Here is a 23,045-nt window from a genome sequence, read left to right as displayed (position 1 = left end):
AAAATCATAAAATGTCTTATTTAATGATTTATTTGAAAAACCAACATGAAATTTTTTCATAATTGCGAAGCTTTATTCTGTAAAAGACACATTTAAATAGCCTAAAACCTGACTAGTGTCATTGCGAAGCTTCCCTAAATTTAGTTACCTAACTAATTAGCCGTTTATGAGATCTGTTTATTGATGTAAATATAAAAATAAAAAAACGTATATCCATAAAACAAACTATAGAGTAGCCGCGGTACTCAGAGAAAAAAGCGTAATATTGAATTTTATGGGTCAGGAGAAAGGGGACTTTTTCAGATCTTTTTGGACATTTTTGACACTTCAAATCACTCAAATTTTGTGAGAAGGAGAAAAGGAGAATAGAGAGAGATGGGGACAGATTTTGAATGTTAGGAGAGGTTTAGAGAGAGAGAGATAATAAAAAATCCTCGTGAAAAAAAATCTTCCAAAATTTTCTCACAAAATCAACGAATTCCTTCTCTTATTAGCTACACATTATCCCTTCCCCCCTACTGTTGCCTATAAATAGTTGTACTGGCACGTCAGCCTGAGCAGATGGAATACGCTATTCTATTGTACCGGCACGGTACGTCGAACGTGCTTGCGTAACGGTGCGCTACGCGCTTATCACCCAACAAACCATAACATCCCTTAATTTTACCGATACAAAAAATATGGACCGAAAATTAAATTAGTTGCCTTTAAAACGCCATCGCGAAAGGATACATATACAATGTGTTAAAAATAATTACAAAAATATAAAGTTAAAGACTACATAAATGTTAAAAAAGACTTACTAGAAGACTTTTAGTGATAAATAATTATAAATATGTTTGCTACGCCGACCTCATACGTAGTGACACCCAGCAGAAAACCATTTATGCGCATACCAGAGCGTGCAAGCACTTTTTTACGCGATGTTAAAAGACGTTCAACGCGAAAAGTGAAACGATCAAAAAGTTTGGTTTCTAATAAAGAAAAATTGTCAGGTTTGTTAGTTTTTTTTAGTAAAACCAGCGCAGCAACTCTTTAAGTAAGTATGTCAGTATGTCCGTCGAAACGTTACAGGAAAACTTTTTTGTTTATGTATTTTAAATAATTCTTCAACTAAAAAGTATTTTTTTCTTATATGTCTACTTTTTTAATTATTTTCTTATTTTGGACACAATTGTACTTTTCTAAATATGACTATTTACTTAGCAACGTGATACTTTTAAAAGGCTTTTAAAAGTCTTGAGAAAAAATGCAGATTCCAAAAATATAGATTTTCTCATGAGAAAAAAATGTAAAAATGCAATCATATGTTTTTAAAAAGCGAAAGGGGCTTAAAATAAGACTTAAAATCTTCAAAAATATAACATTATCAGACAGTATGTTTGATTTTTTTGTCTTAATTTAATTCTTAAAATTTTATTAATTGAATATTTCATTATATTTAACCCTATTAAAATTAAAAATTAAAATTTAAAATCGGTTGTTAGAAATCTGACACTTTTTTGAGTTCATTGGAACATGGAGGGGTATACTATGATTTTAATCTTTGAATGTTTGTGTATTTTTAAAGGCTAAAACCCCTTCAACTTCCATCTACCATAAACCAATTTTTTTTTGGGGGGGGCGGGGGAATTAATCAAAATGCACATTTATAACTTTTAGGTATTTTTTTTTGCAAATATAATATAATTGAAATCGATTTGAGTTGATTAATACATGTCCTGAATTTAAAAGTTAATTCGACACCACTCCCATCCCCCCAAAATTTGTTCATTAGATAAGAGAAAGATAGTTTTCTGTCGTCTAGTATAGTCGTTGATTATTCATATTAAGTCGGCAATTTTAGACATTTTTAGGACTTTCAAGAGTTTTGATTGTTGAAAAAGATGTTCAATGTTAAAAATACATATCCTTTCTTGCATATTGACTGTATAACGTTTTTTAATCGCTTACTTTTTTCTTTAAAATTTGTAGTCTATGGATATTTTTTTTAATAAGCCAATCTTTAACTTTTATGTCTATGATTCTAAGCCAAAAATAGATAATAAAAATTTGCCTAGAAATCTAATAAATCATTTTACTAAACATCTCTTTTTTCTCCCTTTTCTCTCCTTATCTCTTTCGTGAGAAATAAATCTCTTCTTTGCCCCTAAACCCTTAACACCCTATGCAATTTTTTTAAAGGGGGGGGGGGGGGCGGAAGTAAAACGGATTAGGGCCCTGTAGTGAAGCCTTAGAATTGTAGATTTTTAAATGTTTTTAAACTTTAATTTTCTTAAAGTGTTATTTTGTCTGCTTAATAGAATTAGATTTTCTAAATCAACAAATGTTTAATTGTACTGTATAATACTTTACTGTTAGTTTTTAAGATTATCATTAATTTGGGAATTATCTATTCCCTTCATGTTGCACTATCCATACTTAGCCGGGAAGCCACCCGCTGGCTTTTGGGCCATTAACGATTTTTAAGGTTCTTAGCCCAAGTTCTTTAGCTAATAAGATTTATCGTTTTTAAGTCATAATCTTAGTGAGAAAATATGCTTAAAAAACTATTTTCTCATAGTTAGTGCTGTTAGTGGCGTAGCTGCAATTTAAATTTATTATTCTACATACAGTTGTCAATAATATGAAACGTAAAATTGTCTTATTTTTGTGAAGAAATCAATGAAATAGTTTTATTTACAAACACAAATAAAAATATATCCATTAATTACACAAAAGAGTTACGGGAAGGGGTATAGATTCCCCCAATAGATTTTACCAAAGTTGTATAAACTTGTTCTCTTATTAGTTGGTTAAAAATCTTTAGATACTTTTATTAGCAAGACCCAAAGTTTTCCATCAATATTTTGATTTATGGAAATGTGAATTTTTTATTATTATTAATAAATGGTCCATTGTCTTATCCCTTAAGATCCCTGAGAATTACCCCCCCCCCCTCCCCTCTTACTTATAATAGATGGGCGGGGTGTTATAAGAGGGAATTAACCCCCCCAGATGATCTTGGAGGAGTGGTATTAACCCTATCCTTTATGTCGGTGACAAGCAGCAACTGTTCCTATGATCGATATGGACAGACACACGGACCAACATGAGTTTAGAATTAGGGACGAGTTTTAACTATAACGGTTGGACATTAAAAAGATGTAAATTACAAAAACATATTTTGTGTATACTATTATAGTTTTTTGTTTGTTAGTAGGTCAAGATCTCGCTAACCACTGAACCGATTGTGTTATTGCTTTTAGGGAAGGTTAAGCTAACTTTTAGATGGCTTTATGCTATTTTTCTTACCGCGTTGAATAAAGACTTACTAAATGCTAGAGGCGCTATCTGTAGTTATTATATAAAATGTTTTACTGTCCATTTTTTAGAGTATTTGTCCCTAACTTGAGTAGACGAAGATTAAGAGTTAAAGATTAATATTTAAAATAAATGAATAAATAGCGGCATGTTTATAAATTTAAATAAAAATATTAAATTCTTAATTAAACCATCCTATACAGAATTTGAAAAAATAAATATTTGATTAAAATGATGATTTTATGTTTTCAATACTAATGTCATCATTAATGTAAACTAATATATCACATCTGCAAATAAAGAGTAGTCCTACAAATAATAAACTTTTGTAGAATAATTTTAATTAGAACAGGACTGAAATAGATTAAGCTTACTTTTGGCAAAATAATAATAATATAAAAAGCTATTTTTCTTTGTATGTTTTTATTTGTTTGTTAGTTTGTATCCCCAATTGTCTCTAGATCGTCACTTATTGTTGTCTATGTTCCAAATGTATCGGACGAATCCATCACCCTGTGACAATAATCAACTAAATTATACATCCAAACACACACACACACACACACACACACACACATGCTCACCAGTAAGGATATATAATCTACAAAACAAGGGGAAAATGTAAAGATAGATAGTTAGATATATAGAAAGATATATAGAATTTTGCATTACATACATACAGACAGACAGACGGACAATCATAGTTACTTGTAGATTAAGTATGTTACTTAAATTTTTAGTTCAAAAAGCTTTTATATTACTTAACATAAAAACTATGTTGATGCACTTTTTTAATTTGACATACATTTTAGTAGCGCGGCTACTCTAGAATTAATCTTATAGAATATTTGTCCGTATGGCTGTTTGTCGTTGCTCGCAACATATGTAAATTCATGCCCTTTCTATATGAACCATGTTATATAGTAGTCAACACTCCTCCGAAATTTTATTTCCCCCCCCCCCCCCCCACATAATATATTTCTGTTCAGTTTTGAATGGGAACAAAAATTATGAAAAAAAAACCTATTTTCCATATATATGGAAGAAATATAAAACGTATATATAACATAAAAGTTATTGTAATAATCCCAGTTTTGATGGCCATAATCTTGTAGATTTTTATTCTCGCATCCGCGGTCATTTAGATTAATATAGATTTATATTAAGATTATTTTTTTCAGAATGCTAGCCCCTTCCCCCTCTAAACTCCTATATATGTATAACTGAAAAAGGGGGGAAGTTACACAGTGACATGGGGGGAAATTTGGACAAATGTCATTGCACTATTGCAGAATTACACAATTTTGCAAGATTTGCAATTATTTTACGACAATAAAGGCCATATTAAAGTAAAGGGGAAAGGCAAAAGGGAAAGAGATGTGCAATGATATAATAGGGGAAAGGGCAATTAAAAAGGGAAAGTAAGTATACTGGGATGGAAAGACAGATGAAATAATTTTGCTATTAAAGCCCAACTCGGAAGTTTTTTTTACATGATAAATGTACTTTTTGACATAGAAGTATTATGTTTCTTAATTAAAATCTTTATCTCATAGTGTACTTTCTAGATTTTTAGAATATTTTATTTTTATAATGCTTTCTTGTAAGTAAAAATAAACATTTCGTGTTTATGATTCCAAAATAATCATACCCAAAAATGTTCAATTCAAATATGAAACCAAATTATATAGACAGAAAAAGATTGAAGGGTCCAAAAGGGAAAAGGAAAAGGGGAGAGAGAAGTAGATAAACAAGGGGAGATAAATAGATAAGCTCAAAAGGTGAAAATAACAAAAAATAACTAAAATCCAATAATTCACCGTGAATCCTATTTTCACTTGGGTTATGTGTTTTGTGTTTCAACCCATGCATGCTTAGTAGCGAAGCTACTCTATTAGTCTTGTGTGTGTGTGTTGTCTGTTGGTCTGTAGTGCAAATAAATGTTCTTCTTAAACATTTTATTATGTTTTCAAGTTCTTAATAGGTGGTTTATAGTTCTGTGCTTAATATTGTGTAATAAACAATTATTGATTTTTGTTACTGACGGACGTACGAACGGACAGACATATCCTATGGGGTTGCTGCGATTTTCTAATAAAACAGGTAGATTCTTTTTAAACAGGAAATCAGGAAATGTTTTTACCCAAAAATTGGCCACCAATAAAGTGAGGGGATAAAATTAACGGGGGGGGGGGGGGGATTTGTTCATTGGTATTGCCACCCAATAAAAGTTAGTTATACAAATTAAGTTAGGGGGGGGGAGGGGGGGGGGATAAACTTGTGGGAAAATTTAAATTTTATTTGTGAATTAAATAAACTAGAAATCTAATAGGAGTCGATCAATCAAAGAATGTAAATAAAAAAAACATGCGCGCTTCCAGCTTAATTACAGATAACTCTTTGCGGTAAATGAATTAAAATTATGATCGATTAGGTATTGGGACCATTCATTCTCACATCCTTTATCCCCAAGTTCTCATAAGTTTTTGGTTAAAATTTGAGTTGCAGTCATTTTTAGTTAGTTTAATTAGGCTTGAGAATTTGATAAAAATTGCCAAAAATGGGAGGGGATGAAAAAAAGGGAAAGGGGACGGAAATATGCTTTTTAAAAAAGGTAGCTAACTTCAAAAATCATCACTTTTTACAAAGATCTTTTAAGGTGTAATTTAAGCAGACCCTTTTTATTTTATTTTATATTAAAACTACCTCGTTTAGAAAAGAAACTCTTTTTATATACATTTTAAAAGTCATTTTAGTAGCTAAGCGATGATAGAAAAAAAAGGCTTCAAATAATGATTTGAATTTTTATTATTATATAGTTTTTAATGTAAAAGAGACAGGATAAATATACCCTACATAAAAATCTTTTTTTTATACATAGGTACATATAAAAATATCTTTTTTTAATTTTTGAAAAAAAAGATATTTTCATTTTAATAGTCTTTTTGTTTAAGGGTATAGAAATAAGTAAAACCCATAAAACCCTTTAAAACAAAGGTGCTAGGATATCTATCTGCCTATCTATCTGGCTATCTATTGATGCTATAAGATATACATAATGGATGGAAGGGTGTTAATAAAATAATTATCGTGTACCCGGTTCTATTGTTGTTTAAACTAGGTTTAATGTGGTAGAACAAAAGGTTTTAACTTTAATGGTTGCCACAGAACTAATTATTCACCCTGCCAAACCTAGAAGCAAGGGTGACATAATATATCAATGGTTTATGTGCGTAAAAGTTGTCATGGCTGACTAATTAACGACATACAAAAATTACTAATGTCAACTATAAAAGTGATTATACCTGACTTAAACCTAATAAAGAATTATGATAATAATTTAATAAAGTTGAATATGGTGGTAAAACATTAAACCCAGGAATTTTAGGGTCAATACAACGGATATTTAATTGCTGTACATGCTTCTGTACTTTAATTTATTGGTTGAAATATTTAGACACTACTACTAGTTTGAACCAACCACGGAATTACCTAAAATATTCAGGCCAAATACTTTGGGTACCAGTGTAATTCATAGTCCAAATTCCCTTCACATAAAACCACAATTTCTTTTATTAACAACTCCCTGTCCTTTCATTCAAGGAAGAAAAGGGGGAATACAAGGGTGTTGATATGGGGGGGGGGCGTGCCAGAAGGGGTGGGTGGGGTAATTAACTTTATTGTTTGTTTATTTGTTTCCAGTCAGGCGCGTGAAATTGATTAAACCATTCATAATTAATGAAAAAAAGAAAAAGTGTGATGATACATATAAACAAAACGGATATCCTAAAGTAGTAAGGTTTTTTGTCTAAAACTTAAGATATAAATAAACTACTAAACCGATTGGGTTCTCTATTTTAGGTAAGCGTAACATAGATCCGATGTTGATTTTAGGCTATTTCATTTTCAGATTGAAGAAGTCTTGGTATGGTTTTAATCTATTTTCTAGCTCCTTCCTGTCCTTTCGAATTAAGAGCACCTAGATGCTAGGGCCGTAACCGCATAAGAGGACAGACAAACATTTAACTAATAAACATAAGAACATTTAAGAAATGTACTTTTACCCAAAAATTTAAATATGTTCTACCTCTAACTAATATGTCTAAAAGTAGCGTAGCCACCATATATCTCCTGTTGTAAAAGTAGACCTTCACTATATAATTAGGACTTTCTGCATCCACAACTATAAATCCATCTTTAAACATTAGAAAAGTCAGTTCTTAAAAAAATGCGGTCACTTTTTTCCAACAGAACTTTTCTATTACAACTTTTTTGCTTTTCAAGTATATTTTTTTTAAAATATCGCATTAGTTTATTTATTGACTTGCAGTTTCGCCTCCAGCATATAGAGGCTCTCTATTCGAAAGGATAGGGATCTAAGAGCAGAAAACCATCCATAAACCTACATCTAATGAAAATAGAATAGCTTAAAACCTCCTTCGGAATCCTGCCTAAAATGGAAAACTCAATCGGTTCAGTAATTATTGAAATCTTAAGCTGCAGACAAAAAACCTTTCTACAGGATGACAAGTACAATAAGATAGGAAAAATTTACAATAAAAAAATATTTTTAAAAACCATCCTTTTTCCGATGTTATCTAGAATTCAAAAGTCTATAGGTTTCACCTGCGAATTTTTTTCTTTTCTTTTCCTCTCCCCAAAATCTTGACCAATAAATTATGTAGAAAAAAAATAGATAGAAAAAGAGAGAGAGAGGGTATAGGGAGAAAATTGAGAAAATGTGATGAAATCGCTCATCTAGTTTAAACATTGTTATTTAAGGGAAAATAGAAGGCAATTTTCTTGCATAATCTACCTCTTTATCTCTAAATTAGGGGCTATTTTTCACTATAACTCCCTTGCTAATGAGCTTAAAATACTTGTAATAAGTATATTTTAACACTTTTTAGGCAAAATATGCATGAAAATGATGTTTTTTACTTATTTTTTTTACTTTAATACAAAATATAATTCTTATTTCAATGTTTGTAAAGCTTTTTTGTAAACCAAAAAAGTAATAATTCAAAAGTTTTTAACGTAAATCTTTAGATATTATCATCATAAAGGACCAAAATGTAAATCATTTCAACAAGAAAGATAACAAGAACGTTTACACTCAATAGTCGCGAAACTTTGGTTTCAAAGAAAATCTAAAATATATTATTCTTTATTTATTTAAAGCAATTACACTAAATCATTGTATATTGATATATTGAATAGGGAATTTTTCCTTTCAAATTTGTGTAATATGACATAAAGGACAAACGGACGTACAAACACAAAATTAGGTTAGTTAAAGAGTAGCTACGCTTTCTTTATAAGAAGAAAAAACTAGCTTGTTGTGTGTTGTTAGAATATTTAACCATATTTATGACTTTAAATTTCTTCAAAAACCATTTAGATTCAGATCTAGAAAACCAAGATAAGCCATTTAAAGCAAGTCGCTGATTTTATTATGCTTTTTAATTGTCTAAGACTATATTTTTAAGGCAGTCTTGACAGCAATTTTCAGACAAATTTTTAGAAAATTCTTCTGGGAAATCTTAAACGTCCCGTGATTAATTAAAACACGTTTTTTGGCGAGTTTTTGAACGACTTTTTTGGGTCAGAAAATGAGTGTTTTATGTCTCTAAAAATTATTCTCTTGGGGTCGAATTTAATTTTTTTGGTTGGTATGGGGGGGGGGCGGGGTTGTTTTGGGATGTCATTAGTAGGGTCAGATAAAGTGTTTCTATTATTTAGCAAAAAAAAGGCGATTAGAATTCCTCACTTCACTTATTTGATTTTAATGAAATATTTTATTTAATGAGGGATGAGTCCCTTTAAGCCACATTTTGAAAAAGCGAAAAGTGAAAAAATCTTTTTTCTGAAATATTAATGAAGCAGTTTCGTGTGAACATCAAAAGATGAGGATATAAGAAATTGAAAACTTCCTGCCAATAAACAACGCAGCTAGATAGCAAGACAGATAGATAGATAGATAGTTTGCGGATAGCAACAAAACAACACCTTCAAAAAAAAATAATTAAATAATTTTGACAAAAAATGTCCTTATTTTTTTGTAAAAATTTTTCAAGATTTTCTTCTCAATTTTATTGGAATGGATGAATATAATCTAAAATCTATATCTGTCCTGTTTTACTTTTGATTTATTTTTTGAAGAGCATGCCCTTTCTTGGATATAGATGCGCAGGGGTCAAAGTGCTAGAGGCGCATAACCTATAATTAATAGGTGGGTGGATTTTGTATGAGCTGATAGGGGAGGGGGGGGGGGGGGTAATTAAGGGAACAAATTAATAACTACAACAGTCATATTAACGAGTATTTTTGATCACTGTATACATCAAATAGTAAACCTCACTCACCCCCCTCTAAAAAAAATGTTTTTAGCATCGCAGCTAATCTGTATATCCGTCTGTATCATTCAAAACGTCATGAAAATATCTTGGTATAAACAATTTTTAATACTTAAATACAAAATTTGTCATTGAAATCAATTTACAAATGTTATAAGCTTGTTATTAATTGATGCTAACATAAACATGGAAAATACATTACTTTTTCTATAATTTTATTGAAATTTATAATTTATGAACTTATAATTGGTGTATAAGTACCTTTAAATATCAATAAAATTATATAATAACATATAATGGCATTCTTTGGTATTGGAAAAATTCAATAACTCTCTCTTAAGCTCTTGTATTGTACAAAATAATAGATGTTACAGCTGATTATTTAGGATTTTTAGGCCATTTCGGATTCTTCACAAAATTATGCATATGACAACAAAAAATGCTTTTTTAGATATTTTATATTTTCTTTTTCATTATTTTAAAAAATCCAAATTTACCGTCATTCAGCCGTCTAACAAAACAGCATGTGCGATACAAAGAACTTTTATCCAAAAAAATTGTATTAAGACTCAACCAATCAATCAATAGATACAAAAACTGGGATTATTTGTCATTGTTTGTTATCAACTATTTAGGGATAAAAATAAAAAAAAGTTTTTTATGCCTTTTTTGGTTTTATAATGAAAGGCCTTTGTTCTAGGACACGCTCTATATATCAAAACAATTTTACTTTTTTTTATAAAGGGAATAAATTAAAAGGATGTTATTCTAAAAGTTATAAAATTAAGGTATATTTTTTATTATAATTAATCTAATTTTAACTAATAAATAATGCATCAAGTGAAGTTTATTATCCATATAATGAGATGTTGTTCTGCACTTGAGATGGTATGCGATTATTTATTTTATGGACTTAAGTGCAGCTTCCCTGGCAAACAATGTCGCATCTGGTCAAATTTCACGCTTAGTGAAGATTTTAAAAGCCCTATTACATCCCCTCACGACCCTTAAAGGGACCGTCCGATCTTTCGAAGTAATTGTAGGATGTTTTTTGATAGTAAGTTTAGGTCTTTTATGTTTTGCTTTTTAAGGAAGCTTTTTTGGACCTTTTTTCAGTTCTTTAATAATATGTTTTACTTTTTATGCTTTTTTTCTAAAACATTTGTATGATTGATTTAAAGTATAGGACTTTCCTTTTATAAAGAGAACAAAGAAAAAATTTCAATACTTTTGAAATAAATAGATTTTAAGTTCACTTGTGTAAGCGTTCAGGCATAATTTATTAACAATGGTCACTAAATAAAGCTTCCCTGAAAAATAAGAATGAAATAAATTTGCTACAAGTACCATTCTTAAATCAAAGTAAAATTGTAGACTAAAGGATGCGTTCAGCCATTATGGATAACCAACGGATTTGATAAATAGAATAACAATTTTTGAAATGGTATTTCTGTAAAACAGTTTAAAACTAACTATAAATAGCATTGCATTTCTTATGCGCTATTTGTATACATATACTTTTTTGAAATTGTTGGGATGTGAAAGATTTTTAATTTACTTTCTTACAGATTAAGTGCTTTAAGTTTTCCTTTTTTTTCTGTTAATTTTTTACGGAACACCAAAAATTTCATGTAAGGGGGATGTAGGCATTATTTTTTCTGGGGGGGGGGGGGATGAAGTGGGCATGACCTACGGATTATTGAGGATGGATGGGTGGTGTAAACAAAACAAAAAGGTAAAGGGGTTTGAGAGACAAAAGGTGGTGTTTTAAAAGTTTTGTTACAACATGTTATAACACTAGGCATACATATATAATCTAGACTACATAACTATGTGATTACCTATAGCCAAGCTACTCCAAAACCCGCCTCAAATACCATATAACACTCACACATACATGGATTTATTTTTAAGGCTTCAAGTATGTATTTAAGTACACAAGGACGGCTCAAATTTTAATTACTGCTTTGCCATGTTTTGAACAACAAAATTTTAAGCCCAAAAATCAGTTTTATGCAGGGAGGGAGAAGACATTTGAATGTAAATGGTATTCAAAGTTTTAATAACACGTTATTTTATGCTTCGATCATTTAAAAATCTGAATTGGTTGGTCAAAACTAATAGTGTATAAACTTTTCGACCTTTAGTTTTAATCTATAGAATGGGTAGTTTTGTTTCTCAGGAATTTGGGATTTATTTCCATTGTCTTATCCCTTAGAATCCCTGACTTTTTAGGAATGCATATCTTTTCAGTAGATTTTTAGGGTCTATAACGCAAAATATATAATTTTATGTTCTAAAACAATGCTAAGTGCTAAAAAGCATTGGTGTAATGATAAGTTACTTAACTTTCTAGCTTTAAAACTGCATCATTAAACTTTTTTGCTCTGTTCTACTAATAAACAACAGAGCAGACCACCTATAGCTTGAAAAAGTAACTTTTATCATACCATCTAAAAGAACTGAATAATACCCTTTTTGAGACATGTTAAAGTGAACCATAGAAAAAGTCTAAAAATTTTAATTTTATTAGTTTATAATATAAGGCTTTAAAGACAAAACGGCCGTGCTTTAAAAATTAGAGCAAAAAATTTGAAATTATAGAGTGTTAGTAAATTTTGTCTTTAAGTTGCAAGTTTTAAGTTATGCTCCACCAATGGACGTGATTTTTTCTTGTATGGGTGTTAACGCCCCCCATGAAATTGGAATAAAAGACCTAAAACATTTCACATGTCTAAATAAAACATTCCCATAAAGGGTGAGACATTTTCAGTTTGTTTGAAAAGCTTTGCCAGCCTTTGTTTTATCTAATTAATATGCGACCTTACGCTTTAAAGTGCCTATATTATATATACAAAAAGGATTAATATGCCCATAGGGAGCGCAGCAATAACAAGTTTTAAAAGTTCATCAATAAAAACAGTAAAGTATCAAATAGTAAACATATAGAAATCAATCAATTAACACTTTCATTATTATGTTTCTTCCATTTTTTTACAGTTTGTAAAATTATACTTTATGACAAACAGACAGACGGACATAATATAATTCTAGAGTAGCTACGCTACTATAAAACAGGGGGTGAGTACATATGTATACTAAATACAAGCACTTTTGTTTTAAGACAACTGAATATCGTTCAAAGTTCATAAAACAGTAATGAATAAAGAATTTTCAATGCTTGAAATTTTATTTTTTCAAACAGACACAGACAAATAGATAAACAGATAAGCACGTACGCAAGAATGGGATTAAAAGACATTTTTTTGAGGGGGGAGGGGAGAAATGGGGCAATAAAATTGCTTTGTTTTTAGATTTCAATGAATTATAGAAACTCAAATGTTAAGAATTTAAATAAAGATAACTTGTAAAAGGGGTTATTGTACTTATACTTTAAAAGTAAGTTTTGTAATAAGAATGATTACGTTCAATAGTAGCCTAGGTTTCAGAATAAAAATATCATAAAAAAACATTAAATAATATTTTAAGAAAATGGCTAGGACATGTGCTCAGAATGGAACAAAATAGGTTTCCAAAAAAGTGCTTAAAATGGAACCCCACCACTGGTAAACGTAATCGGGGACAACCGAAAATGACCTGGAGGCGGAGCACTGAAAAGGACCTCTTTAATTTGGAATTAACATGGGGAGAAGCTGAGAAACTTGCCAAAGACAGCAGGAATTCATGGAGGAACAAGGTGTCCGTATTCTCTGGCCTTCACAGTCAAAAAGAGAGATGCGTCTGATGATGAATTTTTAAAAAATCTTGTTGTGAAATTACAAACACAATACCTAATAAATACACCCCCACAAAAAAATTATACAAGCAAAATTTTCAATTTTAAAGTAACAACATTGCTTATAGGGCAGCTTTGCTACTTACAAAAATCAATTACGTTTGCTATGTCAAAGCCTTTTACTTTTGAAAGAGCATTAGCATTTTCTAAATATTTAAGCATAAACAGAACCATTTTTTACAAAGTAACGAAATTGCTTGTTAAAGATACATAAATAGATAAATATCTTGTAATAAATAGCTTAAAACCTTTCCAAGATATTAATTTAACATTCCTACAGCTATTTTAAGCTCCCCTAAAATGTAGAATTCAATGGGTTATGAGGTTAGCGAGATCTTTACGATTAAAAATATACTACTTATTTATATATTAAGATTGCTTTTTATAGGCTCTAAATTTTACTTAATTTTCAATGACCAACATTAACATTAAAGCAAAATATAAGGAGTTTTAGAGTAGCTTCTCTCGACTAAAAAATGTTAAAAAGCATACGACAAGGTGGTCTTAGAAGAAATATCTACTAACAAACAGCGATGGAATCAAATTAAGATAAGAAGATGGGGAAAGAGGTTTTTTAAAGCCAACAAAAAAATCTTAATTTTTGTTTTTGAAATTCAACAGTTTTCAAAATCATTATTTGTTGGCTTATAACATTACTTATTCTTTGAAATGAATAAAATTATTAAAAAGTAAAGTATAATAAACTTTAAAGAACATATATAAGCCATTAACAAAATTAAAAATTTACTTTTTTGTATGCTTACTTTTAGGTGTCTTTGAAAGGGTATCTTTATTTAAACCTTTAACGTTGTATAATTTTGAACAGAATTTTATTAGCATATTCAAGTTTCTTTTAATCAACTAACATTTTAAACAATTTTATTCATATGATTTATAAAAAAAATAATCTACTGACATTTTTTTTAAAGAAAGAACTTTTTCATTCTTAATATTTTAAATTAGGGAAGTTGGAGCTTATTTTCAAAACAGCAAAAATCTACCAAAAATTTATAATTATTTACCTTGTAGAATTAAATGATTTAAAAACATTAGGTAACTACTAATATTTTTTTGAATTAATTGCACAATTGTATTAATTCTTAGCCATAAGAAAAAAGTAAAGCAAGGCTAAATTATGAATAAAGAGGTGATACACAGCTTAACTATCAAAGTGCACCGCCTGTAGTACGTCCATCACAAGGGTGTCACAATCTCACCAAAAACAGGAAACAAAATGGGGGTGGGCTAGGTGGCGGGGGGAGGGGATTTTGTATCTAAAAATAACTTGTAACACGAACACAAAGAAATCTGTGTGTTCTATTTCTTTCTTTGCTAATCCATTTCTTTTATCAATGCTTTTACATAGACAAATAGCTATTGTATTTTCTTAAATATTTCTATTATAGTTCAATATCACAGTATTACACTAGAATATCTATATATTCTTGTGAGCTACTTTACTGTCATAGTACTCTTACTAATTCCATTTTGGAACCATCCTTCTAATCTCTTTTAAATCCAAAAACAAGAGCTCTCAAAACTTCCTGTCCGACCGTACGTCCGTCCTTTTGACACTTGTTGGTTCAATGTCCAGCAAAACAAGGATAATGTGTCTACAAGTAGCGCAGCAATAACAAGTTTTGAACATAAAGAATAGTAAAGTATTATACTGTTTTTAAATTCTTATATAAAAAGTGCTCTAGTATTGTGAATAACAACTTGCATGTGAGAGTCAAATAGCTTGTTTTGCCCTGTTCTTTCTACTTAAAAAAAATAATAACAATGATTAGTCTAATGATAACAACTCTAATACCCTACTGGTCAATGGTGTGAAAAGGAAGAGAGATGTCTAATTTTATTGAAATATTTGTCTAACACCTCAATGTCAAAAATAATGTGTAAATTGTTTAAAATTTTTACTTTGAAACCTCTTTTCCCCTAGCACATAATACAATATGATAGCTTTTATTGAAATTATCTAATAATTTTTATCTATTTTCAGGTTCATTTGTGCAGCTAAACGAGGATGAAACCCGCCAGAAGTATATAGATGACGTGGCGCAGTCCAAAGCCTGTGACGATATCCTACACTCAACACTAGAGCTGCCGGCAGCCACCAATTCTAGCTGCTCGTGTCGCCTTCATTCTGATATTTTGCCGCCTACCACGGCTGCTTCTTCTACTTGTCAGCATAGTCAATTGTTTACCACGCCCTCAGGCAGCCGCCACCGGGAGTCTATTATCAGCAGCCACAGACTGCCGCTGCCACCTTCCCCGTGTAGCACAATTTATGCACCTAAAAATTCCGGTGGTAGGCACAACACCAGCTGTCTTACAACCTTCACCCCCCGCCAATCTGTCAGAGATCTCACCATTGTCACAGACCAAACGCCTAAGCCGCTAAAGTTTGACTCGCCGTTTTCATCGCCTTGCAGTTCTTCTGGTCTTTTTCGCAAGCTTAGTTCGCCCACCCTCGCCGATTGGACGGCGGATGATAAAGAAAACATGCTTCCCCCGCCCACACCATCAACGCCAATGCTTCCGCCAGCTATTGGCACTCCCTTGGCCCCGCCAAACTTATTCGCCGCTAACTCTAGTCTTCTTGCATCATCTGCCTCAATAAGCCGGCGGCGAAACACACTTCGCCGCTCATCTATTTTCACGCCGTCCTTCCGCAAGAAGGCTCAAGTAACTGCAGCCGAAGCTGAACAAACTCCCGGTACCTGTTCTTACCGCAAAGCAAGTTTGCGGACTCCTAGCTCATCCTGTATTGTAGTCCGCACTTCGTCAACGCACACCCCAGGCATTTCAACACTCCGCACTCCAGTTGTGCAGCATGAGAGCAAGAAAATCAAGAAATTGGGCGGCGGTAGCGCAGCTGCTTCAAACGGCAACGCCACAACCATTGAGGAAACCGGCCAGGGCCGTATTATCCCAACCAAACAAGGATACCTGTACAAAAAGTCCGGCTCCTCCCGTATGTACCGCCGCAAATATGTGACCCTATGTGATGACGGAACCATGACCTACTACCCCTCCTTCCAGGCCTATGTGGACAATATTGGAGGCAAGGAAATCCATCTCCAACACGTGACAGTCAAAGTTCCCGGACAAAAGCCGACAGGGTTGAAATCTTCAACTACAACCTCCACAATAAGCGCTGCCACTCCCGCCAGAATATCCAGCGCTAGCATGGCCACGCCAAGCACCAAAAATGCACCAGAAAACGCCGCCAATAACGGCCACTCCAGCTCTGATGAATTTGACAAGGACACAACTGTGTCTGTGCCTGATAAAACTGCGGCAGTACCCGCCAAAACGCCGAAAAGAAAGCGGCACCGCCTGTCAGATGAGACAGTTGAGTCTCAGCCCCCCACCAGCCTGTTTGAGTTGGTTATTGTCTCCTTGGACAGCAGAATGTGGCACTTTCAGGTATTAAAATTTATTAAAGTCCATAGCATTTAAAATAGGTATTGTTGAATAAAACATGCTTCTTTGTTTCCTTTATTTGTACAAGATTCTCTATCTAATATATTCAGCTAATTTTCAAAAATTTAAATAATAATTTTAAAATATTGTTCTGTACAAAAACTTCTCGTCAGCAATATTTTATATTATATCTAACTTGTTCTATTGATAAAAAATGTATTTTGAATTTTCATGAATTTTTACATCCTGGTTTTTGTAGGTTTGCTCTCAAGAAGAAGGAGAAGAATGGGTGAGCGCTATCCAACACCAAATCCACTCGTCCCTGCAAGCTGGCAACATCCTCCATAAGGACGCCGCAAACAGCGGCCGCAGGAACGGTGGAGCCGAATTCCTACGCAACCTGGCCGGTAATGACGCCTGTGCCGATTGCGGGACTGCTAAACCCGGTTGGGCCAGCCTTAATCTAGGAACTCTAATCTGTATTGAATGTTCTGGAATCCACCGAAATCTAGGAACACACATTTCCAAAGTGCGCAGCCTTGATCTTGACTCCTGGTCCGCTAGTCATCTAGAGCTCATGAAGGCCGTAGGCAACCGCTTAGCCAACTCTGTCTGGGAGGAGGCCCTGCAGGGCTCCAACCTGAACACCAGCACCTCCAGCCTCCAGTTCTGGAACAAGCCAGGGCCGGAGAGTTCACGGGAAGATAAGGAAAATTTTATCAAGTCCAAATATTTGGCTAAGAATTTTATTGGGGAGGAGAGGCCCCCCTTCAGTGGGCAGCTAGTCAGGGCTATGGACAGGTAAATATCTATTAAAATTTTTCATAAGTGGTGGGTGGGGGGTTGGGGAAAGTTAGACACCTAACACTTCTATCAATCTATTTATTTACATTAATCTAATGAATCTATCTATTTATCTTTTAATAATTCTATCTATCTAATTATTTATTTATATATGTATCTATCAAGAAATCTAATTATTTATCTATCTATCTAGTGATGATATGAAGCTATTCCTCTGTACCCTGATCAACCTCTCCTGCGAGGAACTGAACTCAGAACCTGAGAACCCGCTGAAATACGCCATCAGCAACCAGAAACTAGTCTACGCTCAGCTTCTAGCTTGGGTAAGTTTTTGTTCTTGTTATTACAACAAATTTAAAAGTAAAATTACTGTTAGTAAAAAAAAATATTTTATTTCATGAAAGGTACCCATTGCTGCTTAAAGTATTATACTCTGAAATCAAACATTGCTTTTAGATAAAAAGTAATAAAAAGAACTTAACCTTCTAAAATGCAAGTTTTGTATACTAATTGGTTAAAAAAACTTCATTCTTTTCAAACTATTTCAAATCTTATTTTCTAAGAAAGTTTTTTTCATAAAATTTAATTGGTAACTTTACAAAGTGTCTCAAAAACTAGTCATGTAACGTCATAAAAATAAGTAATTATCCATATCTTTTTGGGGGTTTTCTTTCTTACTTCTCCTCTCATCTTCATCAATATTATGACGTCACAACATGGCTGATTTTTTAGACACTTTGTAAAGTTACCTTTAATTAGTTAAAAATTCCATATTTTCAAACTTTACTGTAATAAAAACTTGATTTTAACTAAGCCCTAAAGCCCCAAAAACCCTAAAAGTTAGCCGTCAATGAGAGAAAAAAGAGACAATTGCAGCCTAAACCCTAATAAATCTTTAAAAAGATCCGTGATATTGATATTTAAACAAACAAGGACGTTATTGTCCATAAATCGTCCAAAATATTAATGATATAACATTTTTTTCGGGGGGAGAGGGATTATGAATCAAAGTTTTTAACAATAAAAAACTTTTAAAGCCAAAATATGAAAGACGTACTTACATGAAGCATAATATAGAGTAGCTGCGCTCCTAAAAAGATCCCGAGTATCGATATTGTAGCAAATAAATTCGTTAAACCGACATCAGTTACAATACAAAGACATTTAGCCTTTTAAAATAAAATAAAAAAAAGTCTAAAATAAACACAGACACACAAAGGTCGATTTCTGGGTTCTATACATTTTTTATTCATTCGATTAGATATGGTTTATTGGAAGTTTTTTTTATAAGGAGGGGGGGACTTTTAGAGTATATATATATTTTTAGAATATCAAAAATATAGTGTAATTAATGGTAAGGGGGGGGGGGGTGTCGAAAGACTAGTGCCCCATAGGAAAAGGGTCCTGTAAGGTTATTTAAAAATTTATAAGGGGTAGAGGACTTATTTGGTCCATACAAGAGTATTATTTGAAAGGTGGTGGGGTTATTTTTTTCTATGGTTCAAGCTTTCTAAAAAAAATTCTATCGTTCCAATACATTAAATGAACGTTTAAAATTGTTAATGTCTGTATTTAGTTTTGCTTTTTTTCCTGTTGGTATTTCATTCAATACAATTTTACCCATAAGTAACGCAGCTTGAAAAAGTTTACATTAAACTTGTTTTTTTTTGTTTTTATGTAATTTATTTCGAGTTAAACATGAAACAAACTATGAATTTATGTATTTTTAAATGTTGATAATAAATAAATTACGAATTAAGGAATAAAACATTGAATTTAAAAAAAACCTCTTGAGATTTTTTTGTAATTAAAGTAAACATAAAGCATCTAGAAAAAAGCATAACTATAGAGTGGTTGCGCTTTTATGAGAAAATATATCTATACTAGTTTTATATCCACCTATAGAAATTAATAAAATTTTGTTGCGAAGCTACTCTAACAGTTATTTTACTGGTTGGTCTGTCGGTCTAGCAGTAATATGCTGGGTACATATAATCATAATTGGCTGATTTTAAAACAAGTTATAAATGCTTAGAAATTTTTTGTCTTATATTTTTAAAGATTTGCTTACTATTGGAAATGATCACCCTTATCATATGATTAAAAGGAAATATTTTGGGGTAAATGTGCTTTTTAATATCTTTGAAAAGATATAAAAACCTTTTTTTATGGGGTTCGCCTGCTGCCCCAAAAGTTCTAGAACGGAAATGAAAAAGATTTTTTTTATTTAAAATGAATTCCTTAAAAAGATTTATGTCTTAGATAAACGGATACATTCAGCTGAGTGTGCATTCACTTTCGCAAAAATAATTATATAGTTAGCAATTATAGAATAAGAGTTAAGCAAAGTGGACGGGGAATGTTGTGCTGTTTCTTTTCTCATGCAATATGTCTGTATTTTAACTGTTTAACATTTTACTGATGTTTTTTGGACAAGATCATGCTAGTTTTACTATAATAGATGTTTATACAGATATTTTGCTTCTTGGCTGTGTTAATATTCCCGACACTATTTGTTGATTTTCAAAGACCCTAGTGAGAGTCGGCACAAGGTCCTTAGGATGGGGACTTATTTTACCCCTTCCCTCTCTAGTGTTTTACTGTAATGTTTTACTAAATATCTTTTTCTGCCTTCTTTCTCATTGTATGAACATCGAACCTTTTAACTCCTTCCCCTTACTTATAAATACCCTGAACATACCCAAAATAAAGAAAAAGATATTTTTCTAAGAAAGAAGGGTTAATTGCGATTAAAGTTCAAAATAGATCTTTAAACTGATAAAAATATTTATTTTGTCTCGTTCTATTTTTATAATATTTATATCAGTTTTATAGACATAAAAGCCCGTTTTAATAGATTTTTATCTATTTAACAGACGTTTATATCTATAAAAAGAAATATATTTTGGCTTCAATAAATTTTCAATTACTTTTTGTAGTATTGAATACAAAGAAACTTTGTAAAAGAAATAAATAGAATAACTTTAAATTAAATTCTGATATACAACAAGAATTATCTTGTTCAAAAATAGCAAAGTAAGCTTGTATAATAGCATTTTTGTTCAATTACGTTTAGTCTTTTTATTAGTGTAAATTGAAGAAAAAAATTGCGTTTAGCCAAAGATCTTTAGGGATAAGACAATAGACGATAGATTGATGCACATACCTAATGATGATAAACAAAATTACCCCTTATGTCTCCCTGCCTGCCTGGCTACTAACACATTTACTTTGAGTCCAATCTAAAGCATTAATTCACAATCTATCCAAAATTAGATGCGCCTGTCGCTATTTCAATTATCTGGTCAATTCAAGATTGCTAGCCTTTGTCAGTATGTCTGTCTATCTATCTATTTCTAAGCCTTTTCTTATGAAATTTGGGGTATTCAATTTGGTTTTTGTATATTGATTTAGCGAATCAAATTGTTTAATAGAGTTACAGAGTTTTCAATAAGAAAATCAATAGGTACCATGTAATTTTAAATAGATTGGGCTATTATTTTTTTACATTTCTTAAGCCAACAAATATTGCTTAGGTAATTGTTATGGTTTAAAAATTTTAACAACTTTTAGGTTTTCTTCCCAAAACAAATAAGTATTTTCATAATTTTCAATTATAAAATTTTCATAGAAGTTGGGTTTTAAAAACATTTCGTGACAAAAGAATTCCAGTACACTAACATTTTAGTTAGCTTGTAAATTCACTGCTAAACGCGTATATAAGCATTTTGAAAACCGCTAAATAATAACGGCGGAAGCGTCGAACGTTGAACGTTCACACGAAAAGTTAAAGACGTTGGTTTATCATAGCAAAAAAAGATAGAAATAAGACAAGGAGAGAGAGAGAGAGAGCGAGAGAGAGAGAGAGAGAGAGAGAGATAGAAGTGTATGAGTGTGTGTGTGAGAGAGAGAGAGTGATACAAATTATCTTAATATCTATAAATAGAAAAAATCAAGTATTAAAAATTGCTAAAAAATAATATATTTCTATCCCCACACCCCAACAAGAAACTATAAGCAACAAGCAATTGAACTTTTGACTCCAATTTTTTCTCTCCCAGCTTACAAAATTATTTTCAATTGAAACTAAATTAAAAGTTTAATCTAATTGAAGACAAATGTAGTTCATAGAAAAATAATGATATAGATTGGGAAATAACAATTTTATAGTGTAAATCATTAATTGTATGGAGTATAAGACAAAAGCATCAATGGGTAACAGATTAATTTTTTCCTATTCGTACAAAATTGCCAATACAAGAATTATTTAGTCTAAGTATTTAATTAAATCAATGAAAAGATTTAAAAATGTAATTTACTAATTGCACTTTAATTATTTCAGAAGTACTCCGACTCTACAGAAATCAAGATAGAGACAGAAAACGGAAATCTGCCCACATTTGCAGATTCAGCCAATCACAATTCAGCAACGTACATTGCCGACGCAGAAAACAACCAATCACTGCGCAGCGGCTCTATGAAAAAATCCGCCAATAATATTTGTCAGCTGTTAGACACTCCGAGTGACCAATCGCCATTAAGAATTGCGAAACAGTTGAATTTTGACGGTGAAATTGTACATGAAAGTCAGCTTTTATAGACAATGAGAGAAAAAAAGCCAACATTTTAACTGTTTTGTTGGTAAAAAAATAAATTTTCACATTTTATAAACTTCCAAAGACTTAAATGTATATTTTAATTATACTGTAAATATATATGATATATTTAGTTAGTTGAAAATTTCAATATTTTTACTTTTTCAAATCACATAATTTACCTTACTTCAGCTTTAAAATTATTTGAATAAATTTTTTGTTAAACCTTTATGTAAAGATTGTTTGTGATTTGAGCCCTTCTGTCAAAAAAAAAAAATATTCTATGTATCACTTATGTTTTGATATTTTCTATGTATTAGATTATTTCCAAAATAATGGGACTTTTTTACCTACAGTATGGGGCAAATAGTATCTTAATTTTGGGCATTAATCAACATTTAAATCATGTTTCCAAATGAAGTCTTTTTTTAGATGGTCATACTGTAAATAAGAATGTGTCCCCAAAAAAATGGAAATATTACTAGCTAGCTCCTATTAGCTGCTACTTTAGACAAGGTCTAAACTGTGATATTTATAATTAATTCTATTATTTTTTTTCGCGCGTTTTCTTTAGTTACTGCCATATGTCATATTTTTAATTAAATATAGAGTTCAATAAATGTTAATAATTAAATATTAATTTTGATTTTTTATTGTTTTTATACAAACTTAAATAATTTAATTGTGTATAGTTTAGTGTGTCATACAAATTATATACTGGATGCTATATGGTAAAGAGAAGCTTTACAAAAAATACAGTTT

The 23,045-nt window shown here is 31.4% G+C and overlaps 1 protein-coding gene across 1 annotated transcript; it reads left to right on the top strand.

Annotated features, from left to right (window-relative positions):
* The first annotated feature begins 707 nt into the window (after positions 1-707).
* Positions 708-22,917, top strand: LOC145331600 (arf-GAP with GTPase, ANK repeat and PH domain-containing protein 1-like). Its single transcript, XM_080176349.1, has 5 exons — positions 708-995; positions 15,458-16,887; positions 17,144-17,685; positions 17,882-18,011; positions 22,031-22,917. The coding sequence occupies exons 1-5, from the start codon at positions 836-838 to the stop codon at positions 22,286-22,288; spliced, it is 2,520 nt and encodes an 839-aa protein (XP_080032475.1). The 5' UTR covers positions 708-835; the 3' UTR covers positions 22,289-22,917.
* Positions 22,918-23,045: the final 128 nt, after the last annotated feature.

Source organism: Acartia tonsa, chromosome 11, assembly GCF_053477335.1.
Source record: "Acartia tonsa isolate MP-2025a chromosome 11, ASM5347733v1, whole genome shotgun sequence".
NCBI lineage: Eukaryota > Metazoa > Arthropoda > Copepoda > Calanoida > Acartiidae > Acartia > Acartia tonsa.
This window is presented reverse-complemented; position numbering and strand designations above follow the sequence as displayed.

Bases quoted from the DNA above. Each gene is read 5' to 3' on its own strand.
- LOC145331600 (XM_080176349.1), top strand. From the start codon at position 836: ATGTTTGCTACGCCGACCTCATACGTAGTGACACCCAGCAGAAAACCA. The intron at 17,686-17,881 runs GTAAATATCTAT...CTATCTATCTAG, and splicing joins CTAGTCAGGGCTATGGACAG to TGATGATATGAAGCTATTCC. The intron at 18,012-22,030 runs GTAAGTTTTTGT...TAATTATTTCAG, and splicing joins ACGCTCAGCTTCTAGCTTGG to AAGTACTCCGACTCTACAGA.